General features: G+C 47.0%; 2 protein-coding genes across 3 annotated transcripts in view; both read left to right on the plus strand.

Moving 5' to 3' along the window:
* LOC308577345 (lysozyme C-like) overlaps positions 1–12,479 on the plus strand; it is an 80,402-nt gene that overhangs the window by 15,527 nt on the left and 52,396 nt on the right. Inside the window, exons 3-4 of one of the 2 annotated variants that reach the window (XM_081177474.1) lie at positions 2,394–2,469; positions 3,597–3,813. In XM_081177474.1, coding sequence (XP_081033600.1) covers positions 2,394–2,469; positions 3,597–3,738 — 218 coding nt within the window. In that variant the 3' untranslated portion in view covers positions 3,739–3,813. Of the gene's footprint in view, positions 1–2,393; positions 2,470–3,596; positions 3,814–12,479 lie in introns of those variants that run through there. The other variant, XR_014003592.1, reaches the window with a different exon arrangement.
* The window catches only part of LOC308577344 (lysozyme C, milk isozyme-like), a 28,578-nt gene continuing 25,417 nt past the window's right edge, over positions 9,319–12,479 (plus strand). The window contains exon 1 of the mRNA XM_081177472.1: positions 9,319–9,611. Coding sequence (XP_081033598.1) covers positions 9,581–9,611 — 31 coding nt within the window. The 5' untranslated portion in view covers positions 9,319–9,580. The remainder of the gene's footprint in view (positions 9,612–12,479) is intronic.

The following is a 12,479-nucleotide window of genomic DNA, read 5'->3' on the forward strand; positions in this document are numbered from 1 at the left end:
TCCGCATATTGATGGACACCCAGCCCAAACCCCCTGATGGTCTCTCCCAGCAGCATCATGTAGATGTTAAAAAGCATGGGGGAGAGGACAGAACCCTGAGGCACCCCACAAGTGAGGGCCCCGGGGTCTGAACACTCACCCCCCCCCCATTTTCTGGACACTGCCTGGAGGAAAGAGTGGAACCACTGTAATAACAGTGCCCTCTAGATGGTCCAGAAGGATGTTATGATCGATTGTAACAAAAGCCACTGAGAGAGCCAGCAGAACTAGAAAACTGCTTTCACCTTTGTCCATAGCCCACCGGAGATCATCGACCAGCACGACCAAGGCAGTTTCAGTCCCATGGTGAAGCCTGAATCCCGATTGGAAGGGATCCAAATGGTCTGCATTCTCCAGGCGTTCAGCATCCACCCTCTCAATCACCTTCCCAAGAATGGAATATTTGAGACTGGGCGATAGTTGGCCATACTGGCTGGGTCTAAAGATGTTTTTTAAAGAAGCGGTTTAATGACCGCCTCTTTCAGTGGGTCTGGGAAAGCTCCCTCACAGAGGGAAGCATTCACCACCCTGCAGAGCCCATCGCCCAGCCCTTCCCGGCTTGCTTTTATTAGCCAGGATGGGCAAGGATCAAGGAGACAGGTGGTTGGTTTCACACGTCCAAGCAGCCTGTCCACATCCTCGGGGGTAACGGATTGAAATTGATTCCATGCAACTTGACCAGACAGGGCTCTAGCACTCTCCCGCCCCAGCCCTGCTCCCACGGTGGTATCTAGCTCCTTCCGAATATGAGTGATTTTATCTGCAAAAAACTTTGCAAAATTGTTGCAGGAGATCTTGGGGTCTTTACAAGGCCCCGGTGGTAAAGGTGGTTCTGTTAAATTGTGGACCACCTGAAAGAGTCTCCTGCTACTATTTTCTGCAGATGCAATAGAGGCAGTGAAGAAAGTCTTCTTCGCCATGGCTATCACTGCTTCGTACGCTCGACGTTGAGCTGTAACCCATGTCTGGTCCGGTTCAAAATGAGTTCTCTGCCACCGGTGCTCTAGTCGTCTCAGCAATTGTTTCCTTGCCCTCATCTCTGGGGGAAACCACAGGGCTGTCCGGGCTCCATGCAATCGGAGAGGGTGCTTGGGAGACAGACAGTCCATAGCCCTAGTTAACTCCACATTCCAGCGGGCCACCAGGGAATCAGATGAAAATTAATCCCCAACCAGATATCCATCCCACCCACCCCAACAGAGCAAAAGGGCCCCTTTTGGAGAAGAAACAACTTAAAGTGCCAATGACTGCTTAAGGACATTTTAAAACACATTAGACACTTGGAACAGGAAAGCAATAGCAGAACAACTCTGCACTTTTGTAGCTGGGAGTGTGAGGGCCTGGGCCCCACCCCCTGGGCCAGTTGGAAAAGGCCTTGGAAGGGAGCAACATTCCTTTGTAAGAAAATATGAAATAAAGTCAAACCATTTTTACAGGCAAATTTAAATAAAATAAATCAATGTGGGGTGGGGGGGGACAAGAAATTTTCCGCACCGGGTACCACCTGACCTTCCTACGCCACTGCCCTCAAATAGAAAACATCTTCAAGTAAGAGAATTGTCCTCTAGAATAGGGGTAGGCAACCTAAGCCCGCGGACAGTCCAGCAATCAGCGTGTTTTTACATGAGTAGAATGTGTGCTTTTATTTAAAATGCATCTCTAGGGTATTTGTGGGGCATAGGAATTTGTTCATCCCCCCCAAAAAAATATAGTCTGGCCCCCCCAGATGGTCTGAGGGATGGTGGACCAGCCCAGGGCTGAAAAAGGTTGCTGACCACCCTAGAGGGCCCCTATGCTTGTTGACATGCAGGGTGGTTTCTTCCTGCATATTAATCTGTTTGTCATTCTTATGATATTTGTTCATACTTTGCAAGTGTCCCAGGACATCCCGTTTTTTCGCACGAGCATGGCGGCCATTTTGAGTGCTGCAATATCATCCTGAAAAAAGCACTTTTTCAGGGCCACAATCTCTTGCAGCACCATGACACACATGTTTTTGCATGCCAGGAGAGCACAGCACTGGAAAAAATGAGTCTTTTGGGTTCTGTGATCTCGTGCAGGTGATGTAATTCACGTGGGAGCACGGCCAGGAAGAAACACATCCTGGTTTGGGTGCTCAACATGTTGGAGGTTATGTTCATTGTTATTATGAAGCATCATGCCTTATCATGTCAACCAGGAGGAAACAAACTGGGAGGAGATAAGCCTACCAAGAGCTTTCTCTGAATCACTGAATGTCTATGACCCCCTATCACCAGAGATACATTTCTTGTGCCTTTAAGGCCTCAGTTGGGATCTATATCTGGGCTCAGGTTTGGTCTTGGTTAACTTGTCTTCATCATTCTCCTCTACAGATCTCCTCGATGATGATATTGCAGATGATGTAAGGTGCCTTAAGAAGGTTATCACTGAGAAAGGGCTGGAGTATTGGTGAGTGACATCAGCTTTCCTGCTTTATCAGAATGAGCAGCTGGGGAAAATGATGTAATCAAGTCAAAGCAGAAAACAAAAAACTGTTTTTAAAGGCCCTTTATTAAGGGATGAAAGTAAGAGACACAAATCATTGCTTTTGTAGTAAGTAAATATAGTTTTAAGAGATATATGCAAGATCTTTCATGATAAAGTAAATCTGCAATCTTTTCACTTCAAAATCCTCATATGCTTAAGGAATGTACACCAACACATAGAAGTTCCTTTGGGTCATTCTGTTATGAAAAGGGTTGCCGAAATATGATACACGATGAATATTAAGGGCATTTCCATATAGGGTAATTTGTTTTGGAATAGGTGCTGCTCATGCAAGATGAGGGTGTTTATTGCCCGGCCTCATGTCCAAAATACACAGGCAAAGGCTCCTCCATGTAAGTGAGGAAAAGTCAGCTGAAGTCAGGGTGTTCCTCCAGCCCAGGTTTCCTTTCCCCCTGTGTTTCCTCCCTCCTCGGTGTCAGATCCTGCCAACCCAAGCCTGATACCACTGTGAGGCTTGTGACAATTATTTTGCTAAGTATAAAATAAATATGGATACTCATTTCTTTGCTATTAAATCTCTTGCACCTGCATTCTTTCCTATTACCTTTGCAGAGTTTTAGTTCTGAGTTCAAAATATAAATTTCCCTCAGTGAGTTTTGGCATACTATCCAGTCAGTAGGTTCAAGCTTTGGGGAGATAATAATAATTTGAGGTTATTATTCTGCTAAATTCACCTTTCACATCACCAGGCACTCACAAATCACCCCCAATGTGTTTTGTTCTGCTAACACAAGCCTGGACCTGCCCTGATTTATGGTTTTACATCAGGGCTGGCCCACAGAAGATAAGAGGACTGTCAATGGCTACTAGTCATGACAACTACAGTATCAGAGCACGTGGGGAGCATGTCCCAATTTATTGCTCTACCTCTAGTTTTGTGCTGCAGCACTGAAAAGTTCACAGCCCAGTTTTTACTGCGTCATCAGTATTCTTTTCTTGTTTGTAATGTTCCCGTGTGTACACTGGCCACATCCTGCTCATAAAGAATGCTGATGTGCAACCCCTCCCCTCTTTTTCTGTGCCTTTAGGACACATTATCAAGTAAACTGCAGCAGAGGAGCCCTCAGCATTCTGCATCTCTCATGCTCTTATTTTTTGGAATATCAGTCCTGGTTCAAAAACTTAGTATTGTACGGGAAGAAAAAGGAAGTCCACATACATTTTAATTAAAAAACTAACTGGGAATTCTTTCATTGTGTTTTAAGTCTTCCAAAAAGAAATAAAAGCCAATCAATGATAAAAGTGCTTGATGACTTCTTTCGTCTTTGTAAACTCGGGCTTTTATGCTAAGGGTGTCTAGCACAGCTTGACCTCACATCTTCGCTATTCTTCTAAAGATGGAAGCCTCACCTAAAAGCAATTACATTAAACGTGAGGGGGCTGGGAAACCCCATCAAAAGAAAACGCATCACCTCATACATAAACACCATGAAACCACACATCACCTTCCTACAAGAAATACACAACCCACCCAAAGGCAGCAAACTCCAGAGCGACCCCCGCTTCAGTCAACAGTGGGTCGCACAAGGCTCAGGGAAAGCTCGTGGTGTAGCCATAATACTCAGTAGAGACCTGAACTTCACTGCCACAACAGTCCTCAAGGACAAAAAAGGCAGATTCATTTTCGCTAAAGGGACACTAGATGGCAAAATCAAACTGACAATCGGCTCCATATATGCCCCAAACATGAAACAATTAGAATTCTTCCAGAAGACACTAAACAAATTGCTCTCCTTCTCTGAAGGGGAAGCAATCCTAGGAGGGGACCTCAATCTAAATATGAAAGGTATATCCCTGAAAGATATCCACCCCACAACCCCATGGGCAACCTTCCTCCGAAGGAAACCCCCAACAACCAGGAACTCTTACAAGTTACTAAAAATGCTAAAAAACAGGGGTCTCTATGACATTTTGGGTGAGCAAAACCCGGGAGACAGCCATACATTCCAATCGGGACGCCATGATACAGTGTCCAGACTGGACAGCATTCTACTCACACAGGGTCTGATCCCCTCAGTAGAATCAACAAACATAGGTAACATTAAAATCACAGACCACGCCCCAGTAGAAGTCATTGTTATAATAGGAGAAGGAACACAAACCACCCCATCATGGTCCTTCAGTCCCATCATAACTACAAACAAACAAATTAGAGAGAGTCTCACAAAAACCCTCCAAAACTACTTCAAAGAAAACGATGTAAACGATATAACAACCCCCCTCCTATGGGACGCAGTGAAAGTGGTCACCAGAGGAGCTTGCATAAAAGAGAAAACATTCCTTAAAAAACAAACCTCCTCAAAAATTAGCAAAATAGAACAAGACATCACAGCCCTCTCATCACGCTACAAACAAACAGGATCTAAAAAACTCCTCAAACTTATAGAACAAAAAAGGAGAGAACTAGACTCCCTAGAAATTAACAAAACAATGATCAACATTCTATACTCTAAACAACGTTTCTACGAATATGGAGGGAAAAACTCCAGATTACTAGCAAATAAATGTAGGAAAAAAGCACTCAAAACAAGAATACACTGCATCACCAAAAAAGACGGCAACATAACATTCTCCCCCGAAGAAATAACCTCAGAATTTGCAGAATTCTACTCCAACCTATACACCTCCCATAACCCACCAGAGAAGGAAATCAGAACATTTCTAGCAGGACTGAACATGCCTACCCTAACTGATGAGGAACAGGAATATCACCCCAGAGGAAATAGATGCGGTCCTCAAAAACCTGAAACCACACAAAGCCCCAGGCCCAGACGGCTTCACAGCAGAATTCTATAAGAAATTCAAAGAACCCTTGATGCCCTACATGACCCGCCTATTCAACGACATCATAAAAGGGGGCCCCATCCCCAAAACCTGGACCCACTCCAAAATAGTCTCCATCCCAAAACCACTAAAAGACAGCCCAATCTTATTAATAAACCAAGACTACAAGATATTCACATCAATCTTGGCCAACCGCCTAAAAATCTTCCTACACAAGTTAATAGCCCCAGACCAGACTGGCTTTGTCCCTGGCCGCAATATAACAGACCCCATCAGGAAACTACTGAACCTGATCGAACACAGCAAGGCAACCAAACTCCCATTGACAATTATGTCCCTAGACATCCTCAAAGCCTCTGATTGCTTGGAGTGGAAATACATACCAGCAGTACTAACTAACATGAAATTTGGCCCCAACTTCCTACAAATCCTCAAACAAATATACCCCCAAGCCTCAGCAAAATGCAGAACTAACAATATGGATTCTAACACTATAGCTATCCAAAAAGGCACGAAACAAGGATGCCCACTGTCTCCCTTCTTATTTACCCTGGCTCTGGAACCCCTAGCAATCCGCATCCGAGCAGCCACAGACATCAAGGGAATGGAAATAAAAGGCAGAACCTATAAATTAGGGCTCTTTGCAGATGACCTAATGGTCACAACACCAGACCCCATAAGCACAGCAACCTCCCTAATCAGAGAACTCAACACATTTGCAATGGTGTCGGGCCTACAGGTAAACTTTACAAAGTCAGAAGCTATGTGCTTCAACACCCCTCCTCACACCCAAAAAGAACTCACAAAGGTCACCAAAATAAAACTTTGCCACACCAAGTTCAGATACCTAGGGGTACAAATAACCAGAAACCTCAATAAACTCTACCTCCACAACTACAAGCCCCTGTGGCGACAAATTAACAAAGACCTAAAGAGATGGAATAACATGAACTTCACTCTCTCAGACAAAATAGCCATGATCAAAATGATCACACTCCCAAAACTAACCTACCTATTCCAAACCCTCCCAATCTGGATCCCCTCAACCCAACTTGGCAGTTGGCAGAGAAAACTACACTCTTTCATCTTCTCACATAAAAAACCAAGAATAAGCCCCAAATATCTGCACCTCCCCACCTCAGAAGGAGGATGGGGAATCCCCAACATAGAAGCATATTACAATGCCAACCAAATACGCCATATAATCCCATATATACTAGAAGATGAGACAAAACAATGGGTACACCTAGAGAGGGACACAATTGAAAACACCTGCACCACAACATACCCACTCCTCCCAAACAAACTAAAGAAAATTCCCACAACACTTAACAGGTACACACAGACCATGCTCAAAGCATGGAAAACACAAATAGGCAAACTATCCCCAACCCCATCCCCACTAATCCCCCTGGCGTACCACCCATTATTCCACCATGCAGCACAAAACCTCAAGATAAAAACCTGGCGAACCAAAGGCTTATATCGCCTAATAGACTTTTATAAAAATAACAAACCCTTGTCAACACAAGAAATACAAGACAAACTAGAAGACACCCAAATGCCCTGGTTAACACAACACCAACTACATGCCCTCTTAAACAACCCAACAGTAAAATCAGCAGCAACTAGGCCCCTGACAACCTTCGAAAACCTCCTCCTAACAACAAAGGGAAACGGTAAAGGGACGGTATCCGCAATATACAAAATACTACTCCAAAATCCCGCAAATCCCCTAGACGCAATCAAAAAACAATGGGAGAATGACATAGGCTATGAGATTAACCCCACTCAATGGACCAGAATGTGGTCTAAACCCCCCTTTAAATCCATATCAACGAAAAGAAAAGAACTCACACTGAAACTCACCTACAGGTGGTACCTAACACCAAGGAAACTAGTGCTAATACACCCAGGAACCTCACCAAAATGCTGGAGAGGGTGCACCTCCACAGGCACATACCTCCACATGTGGTGGGAGTGTCCCAAAATCCAACTATTCTGGACAACAGCTATACAAGAAATATGTAAAATAACTAAGCAAGTAATAGACATCACCCCAGAATTGGCCCTACTGAACATCTTCCAAGACAACAATGCCCATTTACACCACAAAGAACTCATAACCCACCTGCTCTCAGCAGCCAGAAACACCATAACCAGACACTGGAGAGACCTGTCAGGAGTAAGCATGGACCAATGGTACCAAATAGTGTGGGAAACAGCCCTACTAGAAAAATTAACTAATAAACTGAAACTGACATGGGGACAAACAGAAGAAGACGCCTTCACCCGGTATGGCTCCCCTTTATCACATACACAGCCCAACAGTACAGTGACAATAATCCACCAACAGCATACAAATCAATATGGCTAACCTGATCCAAAACACCCACCCACCTCACCCACACACGAAAACAAAGATCACCACAGCCAATCACAAGCAAACAATCACACCCTAGGCCAACCCCAACCTCTCTCACCACCAAAGGAACACAAGTGAACAACACAAGCAACGCTGACACCAAACTCTACATACATTAAACATAATAGAAACACCGCCACCCGACCCCACCCCTATCCATCTTCCCTCTCTCCACCCCCCTTTCTTTTTTATTTTTTCTTTCCTTCTCCCCCTAATGCCTCAACAAATGAAACGGATTTGTAAAAATGTTACATGAAAAAAAAAATACGAGGCACTACACTTCTGTAAAACAAGAAAATCCTGAATAAAATATATATATTTTTTAAAAAAGATGGAAGCCTCTGTGGTCATTATTAATCAAAATAAATTCCATCCAGCTACTTGTATTTTTTTCCTCACAATTGGCAGCTGCAACATGCTAGGTGGGATAATTTTGCCTCCATGCCTAAGAAGGGATGAAACAGGTACACAAAGATATCCAGCTGTTTTACATTCAATAGTTCATCCAATCAGGGTTGTGTATGCTGGTGCCTGTTTAAGGGGGTCTTGCTTCATTCATGCAGTTCTCAGTCATGACTGGACACCAAAGAGCAGGGCTGTGGTGGTCTGGGGTTGCAGGGGGTCAAAGACTCATTTCTTTCTTTTTCTTTTTTAATAGTTTATTAAGGATTTTCTTGTTTTACAGAAGTAAGTGTAATGCCTCGTTTTTTTCCATGTAACATTTTTACAAATCCGTTTCATTTGTTGAGGCATTAGGGGGAGAAGGAAAAAAAAGAAAGGGGGGGTGGAGAGAGGGAAGATGGATGGGGGTGGGGTCAGGTGGCGGTGTTTCTATTATGTTTAATGTATGTAGATTTGGTGTCAGCGTTGCTTGTGTTGTTCACTTGTGTTCTTTTGGTGGTGAGAGAGGTTGGGGTTGGCCAAGGTGTGGTTGTTTGCTTGTGATTGGCTGTGGTGATCTTTGTTTTCGTGTGTGAGTGAGGTGGGTGGGTGTTTTGGATCAGGTTAGCCATATTGGTTTGTATGCTGTTGGTGGATTATTGTCATTGTCCTGTTGGGCTGTGTATGTGATAAAGGGGAGCCATAACGGGGTGAAGGCGTCTTCTTCTGTTTGTCCCCGTGAAATACTCATTTCTATTTCAGCAGCAGGGATCTAGCAAGGTCCTTGTCTTCAGCATGAGAGGAAAGCTTTCTAGCCACAGAGAAATAAGTCTTCTCACTCTTTGTGCTGGTTGGAGCCAATCAGAGTGAAAGGAAGTGAGTCAGTCACCGAGGATTGGCTCCTAGGGTTACTCTGGAGAAGGCCCTTGGGAAGGAACGGAGGATGAGTTGTTTTGTATGCTCCAAAGCTAAGCATTGTAATGGCTTGGCTCTCCCACAGAAGCGAGACACTGGCGGTAATTATCTCAGGTTTATTGCTCAAACACATAAATCACTCCGGAGCTCCTTCACTCCGTGTCAGACTCCAAGGAGTCTAAACTCCGCCCCTTACTCTTCTTCCAACATGGGAAAAAAACCCTTCCACTTCCACTCTTTCCCCCTCCTCTCACTGGCCTTCTCGCGCCTTCAAGTTTTTGGGCTAGCTATTCCTGGCCTCTCCCCTTCTGTCTCTGAGCTAAGATTGGTATCTGCTCTCTGTTCTCTGAAGCTATGCCACTCGGCTGCCCCTCCTGCCTCTCACATTCCACCTCACATCCCAGTGTCCTTATCTCTCTCTGCCTGCATTGATTCCCAGCCAGCTGTTTGGGAAAACTGAAAACACAAGATGCTTCCATTTCAACAGAAGGGTGTCCAACATATGTTATGTACAATGGCTCTTTGAAGAAAACAAAACTTAAGTCACTCAGAAAGAAGATAGTAGAGTACTCCAGATCATTTGCCCATGCACGTGCACAGAAAATAGCAGCTGAAAGGCAACACATGGTTATATGCATTGATCATCACATTGCACACTTAATTATTATTATTATTGTATAACGATAAGATTTTGTACCATCCTGGAAGATTGTATAAACTTATGTTCTTTGAGTATATTTCACTTAGAAGGGGTGTGGCTGTGAAGGCACATTGCTGGGACTATCAAGAAGATAGCACTTCTAAATTTGGCACTACACTGCTGCCTAAAAGAAGTGTTGCCCAAATCAGAACTCAATTACAACTAATAAGCTGAAATGCACCCACCACCACCACCCATTATTTGAAGGCAATAACATAAGGTTACCAGACGTCCCCATTTCCCGGGTACAGCCCCCGGATTTACAAATCAGTCCCCATACAAAATCCATTGAAGTTGAAAAGTGTCCCCGGATTCATTGAAAAATATCTGGTAACCTTCCTGTCAGGGCTGCCTCAGGTCTCAGCTCACAAAAGACCAACGCCAAGTCCTTCTTATATACAAGGATGTTTATTGCAGTTCATTATTGGTTCCACAACCGAGGCGCGCAGCCCCGCGTCTCTTCCTTAGACATTAGAAGTCCCCTCTGAATCGGTCCCTCCCCTACACCAGTTTAATAAGCTAACGCTGCTCCACCTTTTTCTCTCTTTCCTTTTCCGCAGGGTCTTTCTGCCCGCCGGGGTTCCTCCCCTCCTGCATTCTCATGAAGCGGAGTCTCCAGACTGCTCCTGCCCCCTCCTGCGGGCTTTGGGACCTAGCTCCTCCTCCTCCGGGCTCCCTGTTCTTCCGCGCGCCTCCTCATTTGAACTTGGCGCGCGCGCCCAGCCTCTGACCTTCCTTTTGACAGTTATGCTACTCCCCTCACTGCCTTCCTCCCCTTCCGGGAGAACGGCTTGCTCTGATCCCTCCCCTTTCTCTGTCGCCGGAGCTGCTCCCTCTGACACACTGGAACCTCCCCCTCCCTCGCTGCGCTCTGGTGGGGAGGCTGGCCCTGATTCCCAGCTGCCGCTTTGGGGTCCCCTGCTGGCCCCCGCTCCTGACACTTTCCCCCTGGGGCTCCCCTTGCCCTTACCACAGGCGCCCCCTTCTGGGAATCCTCTGATTCGCTGGAGAGACTCATGGAATCCCCTTGCTATCCTCTTCCTCGCTATCCTGGGATTCCTCTCCATCGCTCTCCATTTCCTGCCTTCCCTGTGCCTCTGTCCCTGTACCCCTGACATCCATCCCCCCCTCGAAGCCCCCCCTTCCCCCCTCCCGCTGCTCGGGTGCAGGTTCCGGAAGCTCCTCAGTCGCTGGGGTAGATCTTGGATACAGTTCGTCGACGTCAATCTTCTCTGCTTCCAGCTCATTGTATGTGTGCTCGAAACCAAGGTCCTTTCCCAACACGTCCATGTCCTCCCCTCCCCCTGTTTCTTCGGACGATGCTGTTTGCCAGGGCCCTCTCAGCAATCTCCTGCGCCACTCCTCCTCTGGTTGGTCGTCCCACCAGTAAGAGCGATCCGTGTCCACCCCTGAGCACGATCCCCTTGGAGGACTCGATTCTGGCGTGGTCTCCTCTGCTGACGAGAACCCCCGGAAGGTGCTGCCTGAAAGTGTGGGCGTAAAAAGCCAGTCGTCGAAAAATTCCGCTGGCATGGGCCTGTGTGGGAAGAGTGCATGGAACTCGTCCTTAAGAAGGGGCTCCTCCAGAGCATAGCCCGGTACCCAACTATTGGCACTGGCCTGGGTACCCTCTCTGGCGAGGAGGTATTCTACTCCCTCCTCCCCCCATCTCGAGTCCAGAATTTCCGTGACCTCGTTGAGTGTCTCGGCCTTCGGTGACTTCCCCCCCCCCCTTGGGGACTCCCTGCGTGGGTCCGGTGCCGTCCCTGGCTCCTGAAACCTGTGTGGGGCTTTGTAGGGCGTAAGCACCGACCTATGAAAGACCGGGTGCATTCGGGAACCTTCTGGGAGGGTCAACCGATAAGCTACGGGGTTGATCTTGGCCTCAACTTGGTATGGCCCCAGCTGTTTGTGTCCTAGCTTCTTCTTGGCTAAGGACTTGGTAGGCGCCGCCTGGGCTGCTAACCATACCCAGTCCCCCACCTGTATGTCTTCCCCTGCCCTCCTGTGCCTGTCTGCCTGCACCTTGTAGGCGTGTTTAGCCAGCTCTAAGTGCCGTCGGAGCTCCTCGTGGACCTCCTGCAATTCTGCGGCCAAATGCTCAGCTCCCTGCGTCTCTCCCTGCACCGTCGTCTCCACTCCCGGAAAGGTTCTGGGATGCCGCCCATTGTTGGCGAAGAACGGCGTCACCCCCGTGGACGCGTGCTTCGTGTTGTTGTAGGCAAACTCGGCCATCGGCAAGTAGTCCACCCAAGTCGCAGGCTGTTGATTGGCGTAACAGCGCAGGTACTGCTGCATGATGGCGTTGACCCTCTCCGCTTGGCCGTTGGTCTGCGGGTGTCTCGCCGACGCTAAGTTGATCTTGACGTTCAGGATACCCAGGAGCTTCTGCCAAAAACTGGAAACGAACTGGCGACCGCGGTCGGACAGGATGGATCGCGGCAAGCCGTGCACCCTGAACACGTGGTCTATGAACAGTTTGGCGGTCTGCTCCGCTGTCGCCACCTTCGCGCAAGGAATGAAATGCGCCATCTTGGTGAACAGGTCTACAACCACCAGCACCGCCGTCTTGCCTCGCGAACTGGGCAGATCAGTGACAAAGTCCAGCGCCACCCTCTCCCACGGTTGCAGTGGTGTCTCCAATGGTTCCAGCAGTCCCGCTGGCTTCTGGTGCACTGGCTTGGACCTTTGGCAAGTGTCACACCT

This window comes from Podarcis bocagei (assembly GCF_964188305.1).
Source record: "Podarcis bocagei genome assembly, chromosome: 17".
Taxonomy (NCBI): domain Eukaryota; kingdom Metazoa; phylum Chordata; class Lepidosauria; order Squamata; family Lacertidae; genus Podarcis; species Podarcis bocagei.